Source organism: Indicator indicator, chromosome 4 (genome assembly GCF_027791375.1).
Source record: "Indicator indicator isolate 239-I01 chromosome 4, UM_Iind_1.1, whole genome shotgun sequence".
Lineage (NCBI taxonomy): Eukaryota > Metazoa > Chordata > Aves > Piciformes > Indicatoridae > Indicator > Indicator indicator.
In genome coordinates, this window is record NC_072013.1 from 27,439,760 (window position 1) to 27,465,786 (window position 26,027).

A 26,027-nucleotide genomic window follows, 5' to 3' on the forward strand; every position below is an offset into this window, starting at 1 on the left:
GCGGGCAGCGCCGCCGCGGAGGAGCCGAAGCGCCCCGCGGCCAGCAACGCCCCCGACGCGGGCGGGAGGAGCGCGGAGGAGCAGTGCCGAGGGGCGGCAGCAGCCGTGGGGAGAGGAGAGGGAAAGTTGGTGCGAGCGGCGGCGGCGGGGGCCGCCCGGAATTGGGACTGCAGAGAGCAGCCGCCTCGCCTCGGCCCGGCCGCCACGGATGTGCCCCCGCCGGGCGAGAAAGGACGGTTGCTGGCAGCGGGGATCGGGCGGCTGGCTGCGCTTCACCCTTGCCGGGCTGCTGCACTCGCAGGATTTGTGGATTGACTGTTGCTCCTGACCCACCGCTTCGGCTGGATTTGTGGGGTTGCGTTGCTGGATTTTGGCTTTTTCTTTTTTCTTCCTTATTTTTGGCCTTTTTTATCTCCTTTCCTTGGGGGAAGGAACTGCCCGCTACTCCGGCTCGGGTTCCCCACTGCAGTCGTGGCAGTGCCGTGGAGGCTGGGACCCCCGCTCCGGGCCAAGGTGAGCGCTGGCGCTGATCCGATCCAGCATCGTCCTTTTCCCCCTGGAAAGGTGCGTCGGGCTTGTAACCAAAGAGCGCGCACACACCAAAAAAAATCAAAAGCTGCCCTGCATCTGGAAGCACACAATACCCAGATAGTGGGACCCGCATTTGGGATTTGTTAGTTCACTTGCTCATGCCACTGCCCCATGGTTGCCTCAATGGCAGGATCATGAAGTGTTTGACTTTTTTTCTTCTGCTTCCAGAGACCTTAAAGAAGTCCAAAAAGAGTGTGAGGTCAAACAGCAAGGTGCCAGGATGCTATGAGATAGTGCCCCTGTCCCTCAAGAAGAAGATGGCTGCAGAACTTTACCCTGCCAGCACCAACACCAACATTGCAAACAGTAACGCCGCCGCCGCCGCCACCGCTGCCAACAGCAAGAAGAACGCCCTGCAGCTTCAGCAGAGCGCTCAGCCGCCCCCGCCGCCACAGCTCCAGAACCTCAACAACAACAACTTGGAAAGCGCCAACTGGCAGTCCTTCCACCCCACCTTGCGGGAGAGGTAAGGGCCGGGCCCGGCCGGACTCTCCCCGGGGGTGGGGAGCGGGAGAGAGATCGAGAGAGATTCGGCCTCGTGCACCTGCACCAAGGCCAGACGTGATGGCCGGGACGCCCCGGGATGGGACCGGAGCCTTAGGGTACGCCGCGGGGGGAGGCTCGGGCGGCTGTGTGCCGGCGGGCTTGGGACACCAGGTGAGGGGCTGCCTGCGGCTAACAGGGCGTTCTCCTCCCTCCCCCTCGCTTGCAGGAACGCGCTGATGTTCAATAACGAACTCATGGCTGACGTTCACTTCATCGTGGGCCCGCCTGGGGCATCCAAGAAAGTTCCTGCCCATAAGGTTTGTGCGGCTATTTTTTAGCTTTTCAATACTATGCATATCGCCTTCACTCCCTGCCTCAGAACCAGGTCCCACTTTTTTTTCCTAATTGCAGCTTTCGTGTAATCCCTAAAGTAATTCACATACACTGCCATTAAAGGGAACAGTCTATGGCAGGCTTCTGCTCCCACTGCAGCCTTTAACTTTCCCTACGTATAGCTGTAGCTGAAGCCAGCATGCTCAGCTGTTCCCCATCCATGTTACTGAGGCTTCTCTCTCTTTATTTTCCAGTATGTTTTGGCAGTGGGTAGCTCTGTCTTCTACGCTATGTTTTACGGCGATCTTGCAGAGGTCAAATCTGAAATCCATATACCAGATGTGGAACCTGCAGCCTTTCTAATCCTATTAAAGTAAGTGGCCAATACAAGTCTACTAATTACGTGGACAGAATCAAAGTAGCTTATAAAAATATACATTTCTTAATTGCCATTGTGCAATACATACTTATTACTGTTTACTTTGTGTGCTGACAAACATTGAATGTCAAATTCACTGTCAGCAAAGATGATTATAGATCAATCTTTCATGGCCTGCGTTTTTTCTGCCCCCCCCATCTAGATACATGTATAGTGATGAAATAGACCTGGAAGCTGACACGGTGCTGGCTACCCTGTATGCTGCCAAGAAGTACATTGTGCCGGCCCTAGCAAAGGCTTGCGTCAATTTTCTGGAGACCAGTTTAGAAGCGAAGAATGCTTGTGTCCTGCTGTCTCAGAGCAGGCTCTTCGAGGAGCCAGAGCTGACGCAGCGCTGCTGGGAAGTGATTGATGCTCAAGCAGAAATGGCACTGAAGTCAGAGGGCTTCTGTGAAATAGATCAACAAACACTAGAGATCATTGTAACCCGGGAGGCACTCAACACCAAGGAAGTGGTAGTTTTTGAGGCTGTTCTCAACTGGGCAGAGGCTGAATGCAAAAGGCAAGGGCTACCAGTTACACCACGCAACAAGAGGAATGTATTAGGAAAGGCTTTGTATTTGGTGCGGATTCCAACCATGACTTTGGAAGAGTTTGCCAATGGAGCTGCCCAGTCGGACATCCTCACCCTTGAGGAAACTCACAACATATTCCTATGGTACACTGCTGCAAATAAACCCAAACTAGAGTTTCCACTAACAAAAAGAAAAGGACTCATACCACAGCGATGCCATCGGTTTCAGTCATCTGCATATCGCAGCAATCAGTGGCGGTACCGAGGGCGATGTGACAGTATTCAGTTTGCCGTAGACAAACGGATATTTATAGCAGGACTGGGACTGTATGGGTCAAGCTGTGGCAAGGCCGAATACAGTGTCAAAATAGAACTGAAGCGGTTAGGTGTTGTCCTTGCTCAAAATCTGACAAAGTTTACCTCCGATGGCTCCAGTAACACGTTCTCTGTGTGGTTTGAACACCCTGTGCAGGTCGAGCAAGACACATTTTACAACGTAAGTGCTATTCTTGATGGTAATGAACTCAGTTACTTTGGGCAAGAGGGAATGACTGAAGTGCAGTGCGGGAAAGTGACATTCCAGTTCCAGTGCTCCTCGGACAGTACCAATGGAACTGGAGTACAAGGAGGACAAATACCTGAGCTCATTTTCTATGCATGATGCATTTCACCTTGATTGTATTCCAATACTGCAATGATGTGCATTAAGGGATTTTTCAGTTTTGCTATACACTCTGCAGCAGTATGGAATGTTACGCTACTTACCTATCTGCTACATGAGGCTATACAAATAAGTGAAGGAATGCTCTTGAATTTAATCTTATTTTATTTATTCATAAGCTATTTGACTTAATTATTAAGACTGCAACAAGCAGAAAAATGTTAAATGCACAGTACGTGCAAGATCTATTTTGTATATAGATAACTAACTTGCAGACTGCATCTGACTTAAACAGAATGTTTTAAACTAGAGCAGTTTATGAATCTGTGAAATATAAAACATTTTTACATGCCCTAAATCCTGTGTACTTGATCACTGATGATCTTATGGCTTGTCTGTTAATTCATCTACAGTACAGTTAATGGGTGATAACACAGGGCATTAGCCATCACTGAAACACAAAGGTTCCCTTGCCTGGTAACTTAAATATCTATCAGCAGCCTTTATTTTCCTTCGAAAAAAGGAAATAGAAGCTCGGGGATTTTTGCTTGTTACCTAAGCTGGAGATAGACAAAGCATGAGTGTAATCAAAGTTGATGAAAATTATCCTGTGGTCATATTTGAAAGCTTCTACTACCCATTCACATGTATCATCTCTGTTAACCTCGAGCCTGCCCAGCAAACAGCAACACTGACACTTGCACCTCTTAAACTGTACCCTACTTGAAGGGCCAGAGTCAAGACATACAGATGAATAGCAGATAATGCAGTGACATGCTTCATCACAGATTTAGCCCTGAGCTGCAATACTGACAGCCACTAACTAAATACACATCCCATTCTCACATTTGGGAGCAGACATTAGACAAATAATTGCAAGATGGTCTGTAAGTTCACTCAAAATTAACAACTAGAAATACCTTACACAAAAACTGCTGGATCTTTCCTTCCCCTGCTAGCAGCAGTCATTTTAGAGCAAGTACCCTTAACTTTTCTCATGGGTGATAAAAGTAGCTGTTTTTCCTCAAGTATCTCACAATCATTACACATAAGTCAATTATATAAAGCAAACAATATTTCTAAATATCCCTTCTCAGTGACCTTGGAATGAATACTCAAACAGCAGTCTAAACCAGTATTTTTTTCCATGTATACAAGCATATCCACCTTTGACTTAGAAGGGTTTTTCTGTTTGCCTCTTCCTAAGCTGCCTTAATTTTCACCTTTGAAACTAAGCTGCAATACAAATTCTGCCTGTTTTCTCTTAAAAAAAAAGGCAGAAAATTTTCATTTTTCCATACATCAACCTTTGCTAACAAAACCAGCACACCATGATGGCTGTAGCTGTGTACTACCATGTGCTATCTGGATGCTGTTATGATGATGCTCGGTATCTGAGCTGCCCGTTCTCCTGCTGCAAAAGCAGGCAGTTACGTGCCCAACTGAGTACAGCTGAATGGGTGTGCATGTGGTGTTCTTGAAGACAAAGGCATCTGATTCTCTCAATACAGATTAAGGAGAGTGGGAGTAAAGATAGAGGAAGAAATTTCCTGCACAGAGGTGGGTAGCAGGCAGACCTCTCTGTAAGTGTCCTTAAAAGCTACAGCCTAGGCAATAGGCTTTTACCTTTTAGACAGAGTAAAACCCACCTCCCCTATCACTGTTGCGACTTGAGTAATGACTTACTAATTTAAAGTTATTCACATGCTTGAAAAAAGTTGCTCCTCATTTTCCAACCAGCCACTTGTATTTCAAGCACTGAACACCTCAGCTACAGGTGATGAACAGATAATAAATTTGCCAAATACTTTATCAAATGTTGCATCTCTCTGAAAGTACGACAGGCCTGTGCAAGCTTTTAGAGACACAGATTTGTTTCACATCAGCCCATTGTCTTAGCATAGCCTAAGCTATTCTCAGAAACGGCAACAAAATTATTTGTCAAAGAAAACAGCATCTAGCTCCCAAAAGCCTCTTACATAAAGAACAGACTATCCGTCAGCAATGCCTCGATTGATTCCAGCTTCATTTCTGTTACCACTTTGGTATTTCACACACAATACTATGTGTATATATACACACACATACACATTCTTGTCAAGTAACCATTCAGAAAATACACTCAAAATACTCAAAAATCAACTCATAAAAAAAATAAATACCTATGGCTGGAGCATTTATGCAGAGTTCTCTGGCCAACAGAAGGAAAGTTTTTCCCAGCACATAGACATTCACCTATTAAAAAAAAAAAAACCCACAACATTATTTAAATTGAAACCACAAACCTTTTTAATAGAACATTTATATGTAAAAGGAGAAAAGCTCAAGAAGTAACACAAGTGATATTCATAGGTATAGAATAAATTCTTGGTGCTTGTCAAAAGCTGCACAAATTATCATTGTAAATCAAAGTGTAAGTATATACTGAAATTTTTTTAAACAATTGTTCATGTTGCACTGTAATACTTTGATAGATTTTCAGTTGTCACCTAACAGAGCGTTAAGTGGGCTTTAAAATAATATCAGTATATATGAAGTGTCATTTATCTTGTAATGTAACAAACCCTGAGCAAATACTCACAAGTTAGTGCAAATTTCAGTTCTGCATGAGCCTGTGAAGTGGGATAATTAAGTATTGCACAAGCATACCCCAAACTTTTCCACCAAAGCAAGGAGTGGTCCTACATGCCCAAATGGTTATTTGTAATATCTTACTATTTGGACCTTAGCCCAGATGACCCTACAATAAAAAAAAAAAAAAAATCATAAAAACCCTAAACCACACCAAACTTGCTAAGGTGCTAGGGACTGAAACCTGGTCCCCTTTCTCCTTTACTGCTGTACTGAGGATATAAACTGAGGGGAGGAGTTATTCTTCATACTCTGATTTGCAATTTATAGCACGGGCACTACATTTGTACTTTAAAAGTCTGAGGAAGTTTTCTTTCACTATCTTAAGATATGTTTTTGTGGTCAGCAAGAAAGACAGGATATACTTCAGTTCCCAAACACCCCCAAACATTCCCACGAAGCTCCATGAACACCTTGCTTCCCCAAGGCATATGTAAAGGTCAACATTGGTATAAAAATCTCTGTCCTCCTACACTCTAAACAAGCTGTTTTGATTTTTTTTTCTTAAGGATAGGATGTATTCAGTTAATCAAAGCATCCGAACTGCCTCTCTCACATGCCAGGAGAGTGAAGGTGTTTACTAGGCAGTCAATAACACAACTGTGTTATTGACATGGTACAAGCCTATGAAAATAAAAAGCCCTGTTACTAAGTATATTCCCTTTCAGTTTCACAATAGAGCTTTAGCAACATTAGTTTAAAAGTAAGCTTTCCTCTCAAGTGTATAGATGCTTCTACCAAGCCATCAAAAATAAATATGTATTTTCTGGTATATTTTCACAAAAAAATTTTTAATGTCAAAATATTCTTAATGTGAATTTTTCTTCAAATTAGATTTTTTTTTTTAAACAACTTCAAAGAAATCCTCTGAGTGATCTTGTATCTTGAAAGTGACTATGCAATCAAGTGTATATGATACAATGGTAATTCATTCCATTGTTGAATACCTTTCATGCTGTGTCTGACCAATAGTTGGACTGGCCTATAAGATACAAAACTATAGTCTTAAGTTTTACTACCCTTTCTTTCTGAAATACCAAACAACATAGAAATACTATTCTATGGGAAGGAAATGAACAAAATATACCCTTTAAATAAGAAGCATATTTCTTGGCAAGTAAGTCACTGAGTTATATACAAAAAATTAAGCACCTACTGAATCTGGCAATTCATAGAGAAGTTTAAGAGCATGTGACTTTCCATGAGCCAGAAACAGAACCAGACATTACTACTGCAAACTATCTGTAATGTTTCAGTTGGCTTGAGATGCTCTAGATTCACTTGCAAGCTTAGAATGGCTTGTTTTGACCTTTTGTCTAAAGAATGTTGACATAAAGAGTGGGGATTTGGCTGTAGTTTCAGCCTAAGTTGGCTGACCACGTTACAATAGTTCTTAAACCTCGTCATTTAGACCTTATTCTGCAAGGACAAGTTCACTGCACAAATCAATAAACTTACTTCAGTAGAGCCAAGTACATTCAATATTTCCATCAGAGACTCCACAAACTCATCTAGTTGTTTTGTTTTAATTTAGAAGAAAGCCACCCTCAAATTCACACAATTTCTCCTTCTGGGTTTTTTTGGTCATGACATCCAAATAGCTGATGCAAACATCAAACCATGTCACTCTCTAAGAAACTCCTCCCAAGCAGACTTTCCATAAATGTAATCATCAAAGAGCAAATAAATATGAAGAGGCATAAAGAAACATGGGTTTTTTCCCAGTGAAGTTCTAACAATCAAAGTAGGTCCCAAATTAAATCTAAAGCAAAGACAGATGCATAATAATACTGCTCGATGACTGTTTGGAGTCCTCCCCTCAGTCTAACAAAAAGTCTTGAGATCCATGCATGGTCTATTTGAAAAGTTACAAACTTAAATCTAACCTGCCTTTCCACTTCACCCACAACAGTGTTTTATGACCAACTTCAAGGTGTAAGCAGAGTATTTACACAAAATAATAAATTCAAATAGAAATGGTACACTAGGGGGGAAATTCTTTCTTTTGATCACAAGTGCATGTCTCTGCAGTTTTGGCTACTACTACTTTAGAAAGCAAGCATCGTTTACAGAGGGTGACATGCTTTTTGTTGTTTTCCTCATGAAGCTCGCACATTTTTAATGCCAGCATAATGTCATCAAAAGAATCAGGAATATTTAATTGCTCTCAGTTTTCCTGGCAAATCAATGGGAAGCGAGACCTAAGGTTCCCTCAATATGCTTCTCATCTTTAAAGGTGACCAGATATTCACAGGTTCTGAGGCATTTATCATAAATGGGAAATTAAAGATGGCATTAAGCTCACCCAAAAATCTGTGATGGCATTACAAACTGATGAAGCACAATATTTTAAGAGCTTCTGTGTTTAGCAGCAGAGATCATCTACTCCAACCTCCCTGCCTGGGCAGGGACACCTCTCAGCTAGACTTGGTTGCTCAAGGCCACATCCAACCTGGATCCCCTCCAGGGCGAGGGCATCCACAACAGAATCTAAAATATATTTGGTTGGAAGCGACTTTCAAGATCAGCTGCAGTCCAACCTTCAACCCAGCACTAAAAGGTCAACACTAAGCCATGTCCCTGAGTACCAGGTCCACATGCCACTTAAACATTGCCAGGGATGGTGACTCCACCACTGCCCTGGGTAGACCATTCCAGTGTTTGATAACCCTTTCAGTGAAGAACTATTTCCAAATATGCAGCCTAAACCTTCCCAGGTGCAGCTCATAACCTTTTCCTCTAGTCCTGTCACCAGGAAGGAGAAGAGGCTGGCCCCCTCCTTGCTCCAACCTCCCTTCAGGTAGCTGTAGAGAGCAATAAGGTCTCCCCTCAGCCTCCTCTTCTCCATAATAAACAACTCCAGCTCCCTCAGCTGCTCCTCATAGGGTATGTGCTCTAGGCCCTTCACGAGCCTCATCACCTTCTTGGCAAACTATTTCAGAGTCTTGCCACCCTTGTACTGTCCCTAAGATCCAGTCCAAACCTACTCTCCCTCATCTTAAAACCATTCCCCCTTGTCCTATCACTAGGACACCTCTATGAAAAAGTCCCTCTCCAGCTTTCCTGCAGGATCCCTTCAGATAATAGAAGGCAGTTATAAAATACCACCAGACCTTCTCCAGGTTGCACAACCCCAGCTCCCTCAGCCTATCTTCATAGCAGAGGTGCTCCAGCACTCAGATCATCCTTGTGGCCCTCCTCTGGACTTGCTCTGACAGTTCTATGTCCTTTTTGTGATGGCAATGCCAGAACTGAACGCAACATTAAAGGTGGGGTCTCACAAGAGCAGAGCAAATGGTAAGGAAGAATCACCTCTCTCGAGCTGCTGGCCACACTCCTTGTGATGAAGCCCAAAATACAGTTTGCCTCCTGGGCTTGTGTTGAGTGTTCAGTGGAAGAAAGCCCTTTCAGTAAAATTTTCTGCTACTAATTTCAACTATTACTCACAAATAGACACTCTGTGACAGATGAGATATGATATATAATAGGCATATAGTCTTTCCTTACTCTCATCATTTGTATGTGTTTTTGCACTCCATTAAGCTTAGAAAATTAAGAGAATTATTTTAGATGCCTACTTTAATTTCTAGTTCTTTCTTCATTAAGAACTTCTTATAAAAATTCATATACTCCAATCCATCAAAAGCTTAACGGTCCAGATTTAGAACCATATGACATTTGCATTCATAAAACCTAATTTGAGTCCTTAGAATGGATAACAAACAAAAATAACCCTTCTAAAAGGATGTCTTTGGCTTAGAATTGAATCCGTACAGCTTTAAAGCTTAACTACATCAACTTTGGCCTCTTCACTTTCTTAATGTAAAAAGATCATACTGAAAACCAGGACTTCCCCAACTATCCCCATCCAAAATTGCCAATGAGTGACAAGTTTTTTAATAGACTTGCATGCTTTGTTTTTCTATTTTCATTGGATATTAAACCTCTACTTTATGCCATCACTAGGTTTGAGCATCCACATCTACTGCAACAGTGTTGTCAACTTCTTGTCAGAGGGGAAATTTTAAAACATCTGCATAACCTGATAGTTGTTACCGTATTATTTTACATTTGGTTCATCTTTAACAGAATCAATTCACAAACATACACACTTGCCACTGAGATGTTGTTTTGTGGATGGGGTTTTCTTGTTTTGTTGTTGGTTTGGGGTGGGGGAAGGCTAGGGGGTTTTTTGTATGTTTGGTGATTTTGGTGGGGAGGGGGTGGTTTTCTTGGTTTGTTGGTTGTTGGAGTGGGGTTTTTTTTGTTGTGTTGTTTAGTTATTTAAAACAAACAAACAGATTCCTTAGCAACACAACATCTTTCAAAGTATGTACTCACCAAGGCTCTGCTACAAACCCTTGATTTTACCTTTGAGGTTTTACAGGAGAACTTAAGATTCTCCAACATGTTATCTTTTACCAACAGTTAATCTCCATTCTTGTTACAGAATGCTTCATATTAGTTACAAGGGGCATTTGGAGAAGGAATGGCTTCCAATTATTTAGTTACATCTTTACAGAAAGATCTTTCTATTTGCTATAGTATTTGCCCTTCACAGTATTTTTTGCAGACACAGTCTTTTCATTTCACATCTGTCAGTCATCAGATGCTGATTTGAAAGGGGCACTTTCATAGGGACTCTCACCCTTTCATAATTTCCTCTTGCTTTCACATCATGCCTGATGTGTTCACAAATACCAATATATTTCCACTTTTAGAAGTAACAACAAATAGCTTGTTTCCAGTAACACAGGAATTCAGATGTTCATCAATCTAACACTTTCCAGAATTTTAAACTGTCTTTGGGAAACAGGGAATCTCCTATTCATATAGTTACCCAGTCAATTTACTTTCTGGACAGAAGCAAAAAGAAAAAAAAATGCAATCACTGAATTAAAGTCCTTGCTCGACCATAAGTTCCATAAATTTATAAATCAATACCCTTTTCACTGTGAGCAACTTCCAAAAAGACCTTAAAAGACCACAGTCTGGCATTCCAGAGAAATATTACAAATGGTAGCAGTGGTTAAGGTATTCTGTCTTTTAGACAGACAAAGACTGGGCAGTTGGAACATGATGGGAACTCGCACTGTGAGACATCCATGGCTGCTTGCCTAAATAATTAAGCAAGCATGAAAAGCAAATGAGTTTTTAAGGAGAGTGTCTGTTGCTGGGGAAAGAGGCACCTGTGGTTATTTGATTCATTATTAACATTTCTAGTATAGTAATGCCTGAAGGTCCCAACCAGACTGTTTGAATTAACTCAATCAACACAGCAATTTGCATAGGGGCAATAAAGGCAAACACAATCAAACATATTAATAACTTTAAATGAACAAAGGGTATTAAAAATTGAAGCAAATCAGTAGAGTGTTTAAAAATACTCTATTTTGCCCTTCTCAACTCAAACTAAGTTCTTATTTTTTGGACACATGGTGCAAGCAGAACATTATATTTAACCTCAAAAGACAATAGACAAAACTACAAATGCACCAAACTCAGCTTGTCAGACTGCACTTCAAAAAGAAACACATCAGTATTAAGCAGCTGCTTCTCATGCTATGCTTTAAAGCATTGCTTTCAGTCTAGGGACTCCAAAGGGAGAATCTACTTTTTGCCAATCATATACATGGTAGTTCTAGCTTTCTTCCTTCCAAAAGCACAGCAGTACCATAAACCATTATCATACCATCTATGCAAGAAACTCAGAGTAATTCGTGACAAGCATAGGAGAATCAGGCCAATGTTGCCTTTAGAAGAAATAAATAAAAATTAGTGTCAAAAATAACTCACAATAAAAATCTTTCTGGACAATAAAGTACTATTACTTGACAAATTGAAGATAAAGAAGTAGGAGGTGAGAGCTGCATTTTGAAGTGGAAGAGAGACCAAAGGAGACCAAGCAAATACTAGCTACTGATTCTCACTTCTTATGCACCCTCTTCCCTTATTTAAAACCCTAGCATAGTCTGGGATATATTGGATCTCTGCAGGTCTCCGGCCCAATCTCCCACTCAAAGCAGTGTCACCTACAAGAACAAACTAAGGCCATCAAGGTTTTCAAGATCCTGAGACTTCAAAACAGCTTTGAGTAGCCTGTTTCAATGTTTGGCTGGCCTTATGGTGAAAAACCTTTTCTTCATATCAAGTCGAAACACCTCTTTTTAAATCACTATGTCCATTGCTGCTAATCCTCCTGCTGCACGCTCCTATGAAAGAGCCAGGGTCTGTCTAACATCTTTCCAGTAAGCATTATTTAACAGCAGGACACACTAGGAACCCTAAAAAGGATATTCCAGTAGGCTGAAACTGGAGATCCAAGAACTGCCAACACCTCTTCCCAAAGCCTTTTATAACCACATTGCAAAGACCATGACAGCGGAGATTACAAGAGGCTAAAAAAGAAGCTGCCATTTTTGAGGATGAGAATGGCTGCATTTCAGCACATTGACATGAAAACTTTAGCAAACAATTCTCCAGGTACAAGGAATGAGCTGCTCTGAAACAGATGAGCACACCTAAAGTGGGGCCAAGGCTAGACAAGCTTCGCAACTCACCCAAACAGGCAAGGCCTGTCGCTTAGATTGGACTAACAAAAAAAGCAAACAAAAGGCCTGATTACAGACCTCTCTAAAGACTGTATTTGCAAGTAAAATGCAGTATCTGAAAATATAAGCAAGTACTTTCCCTGTCAGAGACTGATGACTGATCTTCCTTCAACTCAATCAACATTCAGCTTTGCTGCTCCACGCAAGGAAAAAGCCTGATTTGTAGCAGTGGTCTGGACATTTTCAGTTCATTTCAGATAATGCTTAAAAAAAGTCTGAAGGTAGCAGAGGCATACTGAATCTGGCAACACTTTTAACACGAGGCTTGCAAGACACAGGACATACTTCACCTGAAGAAAAAATGGGAGGAAAAATAGCAAAGAAATTGCCTTTTCAATTAAAAATACGAAGACATTTTGGCTTTTTCTGAGATGACAGCTCCAAAAACTATTATGAAATGCAGCAGTTCTCAATTGGAATAAGACAAACTCCCACATCTCAGTCATCAGCATAAGAGGAAAACTGGTATGACTTCTTAGACTGCCATTAACAGTGAAAATTAGTCTCCTCTATTGCTAAGTTTTAGCAGCATAATACTCTTCTAAAAGTGTAATACACTCTAGGGACAGCCCTTTTTTTTTTTTTTTTTTTTAAATGGAGAATGGAGGACCAAATCCCAAAGCAATTCAATGACAGAGTTTGTACAAGAAATACAGACCAAACCGTAAGAGACCACTCTCACAAGTTCCCCTCCTCTTTTTTTTTTTTTTTTTTAATAAAAAAAGCTAAACAGAACAAGAGAGAAAAAACAAGCATGACAAGTCATTAAATGACTAGTGATTTGCAGGTAACAGCAGATTCAATGTTACTCTTACTTTTAGCTGCCACCTGTCTTATGTTGTGAGCTACAGAGGATGTTAGCTCCCCAGCACTTGTAAAACACTGGTTGAAGGTGACTGATGTGGAGGGTGCCATAAGTAAAATGCAGAATGGCAGAGCTAATATTGTTTCAAGCTGCAAAGATGGCAAAAGGAAGCAACAGATGCCCTTTATCACAGGCTGTCATTTATCTTTTTTTGCTGGTACCCAGAGTTACAAAGCTTACTCTTTGGTTTGCTTTTTGATTAAGCAATATAAGAAAGGGTTTTGCCCTTTTTTCTTCCCTTCAAATGCACATAAGCCTATTTTAAGGTGTTCTGAAATTCAGTCAAGTAGCGTCCATGAAGACACTTTCTAAGGAGGTTCCATTTGGTAATTTTCTTCAAAAAAATTCCTGTGGCCAGTTATTAGTAGCCTTGCAGGTCACTTCACCTCCCACAGCAACTGAGCTGCATCAGGCAGAAAATTATGAAGAAAAAGCTCAAAATTTGCTATTAGCATTTAAGAAAGAGTTGGTGAAGGTCAACAGGGTCTCATTTTTTAGACCTTCAGATGTGATTTTTTTGTGTGTTATAAAACTGACACCTCTCTCATTTTACCAAAAGAACGTCCAAACAACCCAGTTACATGGACCAGTATGATATATTTTGTACAGACAAGTCTGAACACATTAAATATTTTGGAAAGATACTACTACTACTGTAAAGAACCTTTCTTTAATAATATTCATAGCCCAACTTCAGGATGGGAGAACTATCCTTGAAAAAAAAAACAAAAACAAAAAACAAACCAACAAACAAACCCCAGCACTTCAAGGTAATAAACTATAATCTAATAAACTAATTGCTTTTCTTTTCTAGGCATACAATCTGTGGGAAAAGGCTGATCTAAAGGAGAATGTATTGAAGTTTTCTACTGGGCCATAAACATTTTGCCACCAAGATGTTTTGGGTTTTGTCACTTGTTTTTTAAACAAACTCAGGGTGGGGGAGAAATTAAAGTAGCACCTGAAAAAAGTTAATGTATACCTTTTTTAAACAGGACTTTCTGGATTGCTAGAGTTAACAAAAACAGTTTGCCCAAATTCACCTTAAAGAAGCTATAAAGTAGAGCACATCAAAAATCTTCACACAGCTAAATACATAAATACAGACCATGAAACTAAAATTTTGCATTTTTACCCTCATTCTGAGGTTCATTATTTCCCTACTACTAATCTGTTTCTGTCTGTCCCATCTCTTCTGTTTCCCCGCTTTAACCTTTTCGGTCCCCATATGCCCCACCTCGACACCTTTTCTGTCTGGAATGTACAGAGAGGAAAAGACAAAAATCATTCAATTTTGTTCCTTTCAGTTCATTCTGATGATACAGCTTTTTATTATTATTTACAATTAGAATATCCCTTCCCTCCTCACACTGTGTGACTGTTCTTTATCTTTACTGTGATCATGCTGTTTCATAACCATCACCATGAAAATAATCAGCTCTGTTTAGAAGGAAATAAACCTCCCATTCCACACATGAAGTATGTAGTTATAAGTAATCAAAATATTTCAGAGAGAAGTTACTAATTTTAAGAATTAAAGATTCATTTGATTATTGCAATTCCAGCAGACTGCTTCAAGCAATAGTCTTCAGAGGGATGCCATTTACCAAGACAGCTGGGAGGACAAAAATAGATGCAACTAACCTACTCACATTGTATGTAAAACAGTTGTAGCATGGAGAATGAGGGTAGGACAGCATATGTCAGTAAGGCTTTCTATTTCCACATACAGAGCAAGTACATATTTCTCTCAAAATACATTTTACAAAACACATCTCTGTAGTACAGTAAACCTTTGCACAGTATCACCTACCAAAAAAGTTAATTGTCTTCAACAACTGCTTTTAAAATGTGCAACATCTGCCCCTGTGCTATTGCAGTGACTCTGAATCTTGATGAAAGGACTGTTCTAAATCTCAATGTTATTTTTGACAACAAAAGCAAAAAATATTTGTTTTGCATTTAATTTCACTGAACAATTATTCTGATGTAGAAACCTAGTGGGTTTCCAATTCAGAATTTTTATAGAGAGAATTTAAAACACCCCGAATAGCCCATGCTTACAGCTCTTTGCTTGCAATTAAAATTTAACATTTCAAAAGTTTGAAACAAACAAACAAAAAAACAACAAAGCAACAATACCTGAAGAAGGTCGCTCAGGTCAAGTAACATGTCTGTGAAGATGTCAAGGAATACACTCGCTTGTGGAAGGTGACAGTGTTTCTTAATTTCACTAGCAATAGAAAAAAGGAAGAAATTAACCCAGGTTTCACTCTCCAAGAAAACAAATACAGGCTAGGTAACTTGGATGCACTGCTTCTGCCAGCAAGTAGCATCAAGCTAACAGTTCCACTTCCCAGAAAATTTGCCAGCACCCACTGCATTCACTGCGCAAGTTGTCTATGTGGAATGGTGGTCCCAAAGCACAAGCCAACACCTTACAGTACTTGCCATTTGCTCCAGTCTAAAAAAGACCAAATTAAAAAACAAACAAATAAGCAAACAAAAAAACCCAAAACAAACAAAAACCCCACACAAACAAAAAGCCAAAACAGAACAATAATAGCAAAATACAATAGTCTCATTATACTTCCTTTAAGAACATAAAACATCATCAGTCTCCTATGCCAGCTTAGGAGCACAGGATTCCACAAAAACAGATGGAAGAGCAACCTAAGAAAACTGCAATATGTTTCTTTTGTCCTCATCTAAGAGGACCTGTCAAAGAGCTGGAAAGAGAAAATTGCTTGGGCTACACTCCTCTGACCAAACAAATCTGTTGAGTTTTCATTCCCTCCGTCATATCCCATGCTAAAAAAAAAAAAAAAAAGTCAGGTTACTGTCGACTACTCCTTGTGGATGCACTTGGAACTCAATAGCTAAAAACAAGCCAAGAAACACTGCAAATTTCAATTGAAAGTATGCACACATATTGTCTTACAATAAAGAAAAAAAAAAAACACCACTAAGCCTAAGGTACAAAGGTAGCCTTCTCACTGCTATCAAAGTAACAAAACAGAAGCTGGATCTCCTATCAGCTACTCAGGTGTGGCTTACACATTGTAAAAGAGTTCCAGTTTTACCACTAAAAGGAGTGTCAAAGTAAAGAGTGAAAGAATGAGAGTGTGTGAAGCAGGAAAAGAAAATGTATGCAAAGGTGTATGTGTGTTTGTTTATGTAGCAATGCGTTAAGAAACTCAGTGTTAAAAAAAACACAGATGTCAGTGTAGTTGGTACATTGCAGTAATGCAAGAATTAAAGTATGTTCTTCTTCAAGTACATGAGAGTAATACACTACATGTTTCTCCTAAATATCATCAGCTGTGGAAGAAGATTATTTCAGATGATGTAATCAGTTCATACATAAACATTTACCCCCCTAAGAAATTTTATCTTTGTGCATTTTTAATCCTAATTTGTGTTCGAACTCGAATGAATTCAGTACTCCAAACCTGTTACAAAATTCAATACATCATGTTAACATTATTTGGTGAAAGCTAGTTTTAGCATTAAAAAAGATACAGCTGGATATTTAATTAGCTGAAAACTCAGTATGTCTTTGAAAATGTCCAAAATCCTTTATTGATAGTATGCAAGACATTAAAGTAATCTTAAATTTTAACACGCTATTGAAATTGCTAACAAAAACCATCCATAAAATATAGAGCTTACAAATCTACATAGAACAATACTGAATTAAATGCAACTTCTTGGTCAACGTACTGAGAAAGGAAAAAATGAAAATAATTTAACAATGCAATAGCTAAGTAACTGTAATAACTGTAAAGCTCAAACAGATCTAGAAAGAAATCACTACACCAACTTTATGCTTGAGAAATATTCAAGGCCTGAAAACATTCCTAGCTTGTTACTAACTTGAAGTGTTTGGTTATTCTATGCCTACAATGAGATACCTTCACCACTGAGAGAAAGTAAAATTATCACTCACATCTAATAGATTTCATCACAACTTAAGGAAAAACAAAACAAACAAACCCACCCAACCAAACCAAACATCAAAACAAATACACACACCAAAAAAAAAACCCCACACACAAAAAAACCAAAACAAAACAAAACAAAAAAAAGAAAACACACCAAAGCAAAGCACCAAAAGAAAAGCAGCTCATAGGTTGAAGAACCAAAGCGAATGGTTCCAGAGTCTCTCTGCTGTTGCTGGAGACAGAGGAGTCAGGAATGCCAAACGTTTAAGTGAGCCACAAAGCTTTTCTAACCCAGGCATTTCGGTAACAGTCATGAAATCTAAATAGCAAGCTATACTTCATCCTCCTCAAAATGATAAAAATGCTGTGGTGGTAGAGCTAAACTCAATAGGACATTACAAGTGCTCAGACTTTATTACTGTAAAGAAACAAAACACACACAAAAAAACCCACCCACACACAAAAAAAAAACCTCCACAAACACCGAACTACCAAACCTACACAAAAATCCTTTTTGTTCAAGTAAGAAGAATCAGAGTGCATGCATTTATAATGACAGAAGATTAGAGCTAGGAAGCTGGGAAATTCACTTGCAGGGCTCAGGCAACTCTGAAGCAGTTTACAGCTACACTATGGACACTTTAACATACAGTTGCTTTACTCCTCAGAGAAGTTAGTTCAAGTGTCCACTGAAACTGTAAGCAAAGGTCACAGTAAAAATGTGGCATTTCTGGATTTCATTTAAGGTAGCCTCCAGCAATCTCTCTCTCTGATTAGATGCATAGCTGCTACAGCAAAGCAAAAGGGAAATTTGAGTCATGCAGTAGCAATGGGTTGGCCTTTACTGTGAATATTGTGAGCACAATTATCAGCAGGAAGTAGTTGTAAAAACAGGCAGTTGTTTTCAAACTCCTTTTCAGAGTTGGAACAGTTCAGGAGTACATACAACAGCAGCTGAAAAGAGGAGATAATACTTAACATGTATTCAAAAATTATACAATCATAAGTGTTTTCTTTGAGGCCAAAAGAAAACAATGATAATATTATGTACAGAGACTACTAGCACATGGAAAAGTTCTAAAGGGATAGAAAGCTACTGATATTGTAGATATACAAATACAAAACAGGACAAACTCATGAGCATTTAGGTTATAAATGTGCTCAACTGAAGAAGAAAAAAAAAAGGAAAGGAAGAGAAACAAGCATTTATCAGTTTCAACTGATTTTTTTTTTGCTGTTCATTCTTTAAGCTAATTTCACCAAGGTATGCATTTGACCATCCAACACTAAAAACTTAAATCAAAATGAGTTAATTCTAAACGGTTTACTTCAAAAGATTTAATTCAAGGGAATCCTTTGACCAATGTGATGCAAGAGGTCAGACTGAGTGGCCACAACACTCCTTTTCTGCCTTTATAATCTAGTAATCAGTGGATAATGTGAGGGCCCCCTGAATCACAGCAATAATGATCTCACTCTCAGCACCAGAGGAGACAAAAGTTGATGATTAAATGAATGAGAAACCTAAAACCTAAAATACCAAAACAAGCATGCATTTGTCTGTCCTTCAGAGAAACCTATGTTTCACATATTCCAGCAATTCTGAAGTACTTGTATATAGTGAAATCCCCTTGGTTTTCAGTGTTAACATTTAAGAGGAGGCAAAACTGTCATTTGCCCAAGTCATATATAGAGATGCAGGAATACATTGTGGAAGACCTCATTAAAAAAAAAAACTGACATTTACAGTAGAGTCGTTCCCCTCTGAAAACGAATAATTTTTTAAAATAAATCTATATTTTACCCTCTGGCAAATTACTTCATGCTACTGCATCAATACTCTTCCACTACATACTGTGCAGTCCACATCTGGGACATACAGGCATGTACAAGAAGACAGTGTCTAGTATTTATTTTAGTTAATTAGTTTTTGTAGTATGCACTCAAAGTTTTGTACTTATTTGTACAATCTTACCACAAAAACAGCCATACCATGGAAAGAGGACTAGTACAAAGAAGTCATGACTGCAAGCCACTCAGCAGAAATCTGACATCCGTAAGAGCAGTTCTCTCCACTAATGAAGCATAACCTTTTTTCAGTTGAAGCTAAAATGTTTCTAACAAAAAACTAAAAACAGATCAATTAAATGTATAAAACATATAAACATAAGGTCACTCTGTACTCAGTAAGAGCAGTTCAGCTGGTTGCAAACAAAAAAAAAGCAAAGCTTAATAGGAAATTTGACTGAAAAGCAAAAGATTTTCTGATTCTTCAAATTTTCTCAAGTTCTAAATGAAATTGCAGTTCCAATGATACGGTTCTACATAAGAGATGTAAACTTCCCAGAAGCAGTACAATAACAAAATACATGTAGATAAAAAAAAATGGCAGGGTGGACATAGAAGTGAAGCGATACTGGGGTGGGGGCAAGTGAGAGCATTTGGCTGTCCCTGAACCCAATTTTCCACCTTTCAGTTCAACACCCAGTTCACAAACTTCCCTTTTCATACACCAAATAATTCTTCATTATGACTCCTCACAATTACGTATCTGCTGCTTTACAAACTTTCACCATTTTAATTAGCAATTAATTAAAACTGACTGACAGCACTAATTGTTTAAACATTTCTTTTCGCAATGAAACAGAATTAAAAATTATTAGAAAAATAATAACCAAAACCAATTCTTTTGTAGAAAACTCATTTGTGATAACTCTAATAAAAGCTTTGCCTTGAGGCTTAAACCCTACAAAAGACAAGTTTCCAAAATTTAAGTTTGCGATTTTGCCCATGCAAAGAATCCACATAGCACAGGCTGCACTCGAGTATAGAAATAAAAGCAGTATTTAACACATCAAGCTGGTAATCACAAATGCCATTTTTATAAACAGCTACTTCATTTATGTGTAGATTAATGCATGGAGGGGACAAAATTGTGCTTTTTTTTGTCTGTAGGTATTTTTTTCCCTTTTGCACCCAGCTGCATGTCTGTTTGCGAAAACAACAACAAAAAAAATCACAAAACAAAAAACTCCCAAGCAACACTATTTTTCTGTATTGTAAAATCTCCAAGTTTAGGACAAAAAGCAGTGCCACAGTCTTTTCCCAGGTAAATCAGATGTTCCTTTAGTAGTTCCCTTTCGGCATGTGCAGCGTCACTATCTTCATAGTTAAGACTCAGCAGCAGTAACTCAGTGTCATACAACAACCTAGGCAGATTACTGAAAAGGGGACAGGTGTTTCAGACTCCTTCAGCCTGCCCAATTTCGTGGCATTAACAAAAGGGGTTAGAGAGGTGTCACCTGGCTTACTAAGATCTGAATTAGCCTCTGACACTAGTTCTCTGCTCCTCAACTGACTGTAGACAAAATCTAGGGCAACTGGGCTGCTGACTGGCACCGCAGCCGGTTAGACTGGATGGATCCAGCGCCTGCGAGCTACATTAGCCTTCAGACTCCCCAATGAATGTACAGCTCAGTCTTTACTAAATTACCACTGTAGTTTTTCTTAATAATCGTCTTCAGAGCCATTCCCATTTAGAGGAACATTTTCAAAAGCAGGCCGGGCTACCTGAATATGCAGTGAGCGTTCAGCACTTTTGAAAACACTGCCTGCCCTTGGAGAATAGAGTCTTCAAAGGATTGGGGCTAGGCTGTATTTCTAGTACTACTGACTTCAAGTAAATAACCTGCTTTGTGAGATATTACAATGCATTTACATAGTCACATGTAAATTTACAGTGCAGTGCAACACAACCAAAAAAAGTAAAAAAAAAAAATTTCTTGTCCCAAATTGCTTGTACAGTCAACTCAATTATTCAGAATACCAGATGGATAAAATATGCAAAGAATATATGTACTAAACTACTGAAAGATAATGTAGTTAGCATATTTACTTTGAGAAAACAAAATTTAGGCAAAGAATGAATATGCAAATATTAATTTAAAAGTTTTGAGAGAAACAAGGTTAATCTTCAACCTGAATGATGTGACCGTATATAAATAACATTTGGCTATATTGAAACAACAAAAAGTCTCCAAACAAGAAAGAGAGACCCTGTCCCCTGAACAGTAAATTGAACAAGTACTGGTGAGAGAAAACAAGAGAGGTTGCTAGGAGAAGCAATGTTTAAGGAAGAACTTAAAAGAAGAGCAGGGCTGGCAGACAAGAATGGGAGAGGCACCAGGAAAGGAGCAAAGCTCAAGCTGCAAGGCAAAAAGAAACAAGAGTAAAGAGTAAAAATCATTGCAGAAAACACCCAGTGTCTGAAAAGAGTTCAAACACAAGCAGGTATGAAACTTCACAATCCAAAAATCTGCACAGAAGACCATTTGATAATAAAATGGGGACTGAAAAAAAAGCATTTGGGAAGGAGGACATTGATAGTAAAGATTTAAGTAAATGTAAAGGAGTTAATTTCTTTTCCTTGTGTACAAAGTCCGTAAAGGTTAAGAGTCCTGTATCAACAGCAAGAGAAGTTTCACAAAAACTCAGAGATGCATATTTAGAAGAACTATTCTGAGTAGACAATTGGACATTCAGCACAGAACCAACAGACACATTTGAAAATGTAAAGCAAATTGGCTGAGACAGAGAAGTAGCAAAAACTAGAAGCAGAGAAAAATAATTTCGCACTCAGAGGTGGCAACAGACAACCAACACTGTCATGAGCCTAACACTCTGCTTTTCAGAAAATTCCAAATGCAAGAGTTTGTAAAGAAAAAAGGCACAACAAAAAAAGGCCAAACAAACAAAAAAAAGCAAGCACACAACCACCATAAGCCAACAGAACCTGCCCTCAAACTGTCTTGGCCCCTTACCACCCCCTTCCCTGGGCTGCTCTCTCTGCAGCAACATGGCAAGCATGGCTAGGGAACTGTCCAAAATATTTTTTTCTGAAGCTGGATTAATTCCCCAGTTCACATGTAACTGCACAAACACCTGGGCTGATAGAAGGCAGAGGATGGACTGGGGGAGGACTGAGCAGGCAAGGACAAAGCAAGATGACTTCTTTCTGAAGCCATGCCAGCTCACAACAGCTTAAAGCACTCATCAAAGTAAGAGCCCCAGATAATCTCTCAGTCACCCATCCCACCTTCTCAAATTTCTCTTTTAAGTAACACTGTTTGCAGAGTTCTCCCCAGCTTTGTCAAAACACAAAGACCTACCTTATCTGAAAGGGGAAAAAAAAATAAGGACCAAAAGCCTCCAGAGTGACTACTTTATAGTAAAACAAAATCTTATAAAACTGATAACACCTGCACACACAGTTCCTGTGTGAAAGTTCATCACAGTACTGCTCTCGTTTACCTACAGTAAACACCCAGCTATATTTTTTTGAAAATTAGTATTACAGTGCTCAAGCTCAATTAAACCAGAAGAAAACCAAATTCTTTAGATATGGAATGTTTTACATTTTTCATGCTTGAAGTCAAGTGTTGCATCTTTGCTTTCATACCTACACTGAAGCTAATGCTCTGGTATTAAGTGCTCCTCAGAGAGTTATCTCAACAGACCTTTGCTGGGATGGGAGCACAGCAGCTGCTGTACCCAGCACTGGGACATGGTAGTGTGTGCACAGAAACTCAGGCACTGCTTTCCCATCAGTGTCAGTGAACTGGCTTTATCCAGGCATAGGCATTACTTAATACCTTATACACAAAACTGTGCCACTCATTTAGCAGAAAATTTCTGACACTAGAGCCTTTGTTTAAAGAAAAAGTACAGCTTCAAAAACATGAATCTCTGCCATTCTGAGGCTGCTGACTCCTTAACAGCCTTCAGTGGGAAGTACAACATTGGATGTGTTGAATTTCTTATTTTATCAGCATATATCATGTAACACAATGACAGAACAAACCCTTCTGTATCAGATGCCTGTAGGCACATACCACCTTCTTCACCTGGATACTTGCTGCCATGCAGCAAAGGGAACCCTTGTATTCAGAAAGCAGGCAGTACTGGAATACCCTTCCCACTTAATGGTGTACTATTAATCAGAAAACCTCATCCTGCAGGCAGGAGAGCTCTCTGCATTCACACCCTCCCTTGCGCCTACAGCACTCTGCTGGAAAACGCCAGGCACACTGGCTCAAGGGCTGTGGCCAGCTCTCTCCTGGGGCATGGACTTTCACAAATGCCACCAAACTGTTAAATAATAGTCTTGTAGTTACCAAAGACAGTTTGATTAAATGCATTACAATAACTCGTAACTTCCTCAATCACTTGTCTTTGTTACAGAATTTAAATGCAGCATGAAGCTGAGAACTGGGCACTTGGTCCTCAGTTTATCAGCAGCACTTGGGAGTCGGACCACACACCTGAACTCCTCCAGGGAGTCTGTTTTAGTCATTTTCAATAAAATAAACAGGAGAACATGGAGCTAGACTGATGCACCACATCAGTGAGTTGAAAAATCTTCAACCTCTGCTTTCACTTTAAGAAATGCCTACACTAAATATAAAAAAAGACTGCTACATGTTAACTGCAGCAGAAACCTATGTAAGTCATAAGAGCACTGTATACAGAATTTGATTTTTATTGAAAAGAGTCACATTTTCTAAACTGGGCTTGCCTTATGGCTCATGAATATCAGCTTATCCCAAATGAATTACTAATAAAGCATTTTACTAAATATAGAATAATGCATCTTTCACAAGCTACACTTTAGAGTGCCACTATAAGATTTTTCAAGGAAGGTTTACTTAGCACTATGGGAGCAGAAAATCCAGATTACCTCCCTGTCCAATTATCTTGGGATATGGTAACAGACAGAAGCAATGGAGTCAGCAAATCTGAATTTACCAACCTGTGAGCAACATGCAATATGCTACCATTTCTTCACTTCTACTTCACAGCAACGTACAAAGGAAAGATTACCTTTAGCTGTCACTGGTGGGGTGAGAAGACCCCTTCACTTCATGAGAGCCCAACTGAACAGGGCTCAAGAAGAACTAACAAATAAATAAATAAAATAACTAATATTTTAAAATAATTTTTAAAATACCAAATAGTAACTTTAAGTACCTTTCAGGATGAGAGATAAGTGTTGCATCATACTTTCAAATTAATAAATTTCTCAACAAGACACATTCCCCTTCAAGGAGAGATTGTCCTGGGTTAACACAGCCCACTCTCATAAGCCTCCCTCCCTCCCCACTCAGATGGGAGGGAAAGTAACACCAAAAGAAATTTTAAAAAATCTGGATTGAGATAAGACTTTTACTGGAAATAATACCATGTATTATTACCTTAGCCTATTTGCCAAAAAATGCAGCAAAACTCAGAAGCAGCAGCGGAAGTCGACAATAAAACACCAGCACACAGCAGCCAGCCCAGCAGAAAAGACCAACACCTCAAAAAACACCTAGAAACTGAAACCTGCAACCAGAACAGGAAGTCTCTCATGTTACAAACTGAACTTCAAGCCCCAGGATACTTTGCTCCAGCCAGCACTTTGATTTTGAAGCTGGCATGATGGCAGCATGGTATTGAATATAATTGGCAGATGCAACTCAACCCATGGCACTAATATACAGGATTTTAAATTTTAAAACAAATTCATATTAAAAAGTTGCCCCTAGAAAAAGATTAAATTAGGTCCTTGAACAAGTATAATAGAGCAGGTGGAGGGAGAGTTTACATGGAATGGAAGAAAGACATATCTAAGAATTTAAGATAGCTAAATTTTCAGAGAGTTCAGTTGCAAGAATAAATCTTTGAGATTGTCTATTGAGCAGGGAAAATAAAGGTTCAGGCATTTGATATACTTCGTATTCTATCTACATAAAAGGGAGGGAAATAAATGCTTCCCTTTGGGAATCAGTTTCTTCCTAAGAAACTGAAAGGCATAGCCAAGAGGGCTGCGTCTCAGGATGCTGGGTTTCTGTTTCCATTTTTGCCACTGCCCCATAAAAAATATTTAATCCTTCTTTATGATGTTTTTATAATGAAGACAACAGATTCCCATTCTCTGGTGAACTGCTCTGACATCTTCTGATTATCTTACCACTGTAACATGCATTTTGATTCTGGGGTTCCCAGGTCTCTCCAAAGGGTCAGAGAAACAAGCTTTCAAATATATTCCAGCTACAATCTCCCAGCAGGTAAACTAACTTGATGGTCAGTGATTCTTTTTCAGACCTTCTCCTGGCCTTTCAAAGATCCAAACTTCATTCTGTCTTAATGCAACCCCCTGATCTAACTAGTGGGTGTATGATATGAAAATCAATATAGATATTTGTCCCCTGTCCAAAACATGCAAAAAGGGTTTAAGAGTTAAGTGACATCCTGAGCTCCTTATAATAAAGGGATGCAATACATATCACTGATTCAGTTCCTCCTTTCAAGTATGCCAGTCCTAATTGTCATACCTCCATTATCCAAAACACATAGCTAAGAAGCTCCTATAATAAATGTTAAACTGAATAAAGGATTTTAAAGTCAAAAATACTTTGCATCATTTTACTCTCAATTCTCAGTGTTAAAAATGATAAAGCAAGTGTCAACTCCTTGTTTATTGGTTATTCATCTTTACAAAGGAATCCTCAAGGAGCACAAGGAAAAGCCTTTATTGGGGACAGGCATGTGGGAGGGTAGGAAGAGGCCAGTATCCTAATAAATATATCCTGAATGTATCTGAACCAATATCCTAATGAAAAAATAGGTCTTCAGTAAGCAACCTGCTGCAATTCTCAGCTTGTCACCAATACTGCAGTTCTGTTGGTATTACTGTCAATATTTACTTCACCTAAGTAGGAGCTCCCAAAGCATGGCAAGACAACGTTGCATAGCATCAGTTAGTGAACACACTGAAGTCAATTTACTTGCAAATGGCATTTCTCATTTTCCTAAAAGTTAACAACTTTCATTAAATGGTTTTAATCTAGGTGGGAAATGAGGAATATTTTCCTGAAGCGTCATTTTAAACTTTTATCCCTGTATTATCTTCTT

General features: G+C 39.3%; 2 protein-coding genes across 5 annotated transcripts in view; one reads left to right on the top strand and one right to left on the bottom strand.

Moving 5' to 3' along the window:
• BRF1 (BRF1 RNA polymerase III transcription initiation factor subunit) overlaps positions 1-26,027 on the bottom strand; it is a 127,724-nt gene that overhangs the window by 87,395 nt on the left and 14,302 nt on the right. Inside the window, exons 2-3 of the mRNA XM_054400791.1 lie at positions 15,274-15,305; positions 5,187-5,259 (exon numbers count right to left, since the gene is read on the bottom strand). Of these exons, the coding sequence (XP_054256766.1) occupies positions 5,187-5,259; positions 15,274-15,305 (105 nt within the window). The remainder of the gene's footprint in view (positions 1-5,186; positions 5,260-15,273; positions 15,306-26,027) is intronic.
• Positions 690-3,159, top strand: BTBD6 (BTB domain containing 6). Of its 4 annotated transcripts, none has more exons than XM_054400793.1 (5): positions 739-911; positions 951-1,057; positions 1,304-1,394; positions 1,665-1,783; positions 1,992-3,159. In XM_054400793.1, exons 1-5 carry the CDS (start codon positions 849-851, stop codon positions 3,022-3,024), a joined length of 1,413 nt encoding a protein of 470 aa, XP_054256768.1. In that variant the 5' UTR covers positions 739-848; the 3' UTR covers positions 3,025-3,159. The 4 variants fall into 4 exon arrangements, with proteins under 4 accessions (XP_054256767.1, XP_054256768.1, XP_054256769.1 ...); XM_054400794.1 differs by having other exon boundaries at positions 739-902; XM_054400795.1 differs by having other exon boundaries at positions 739-890.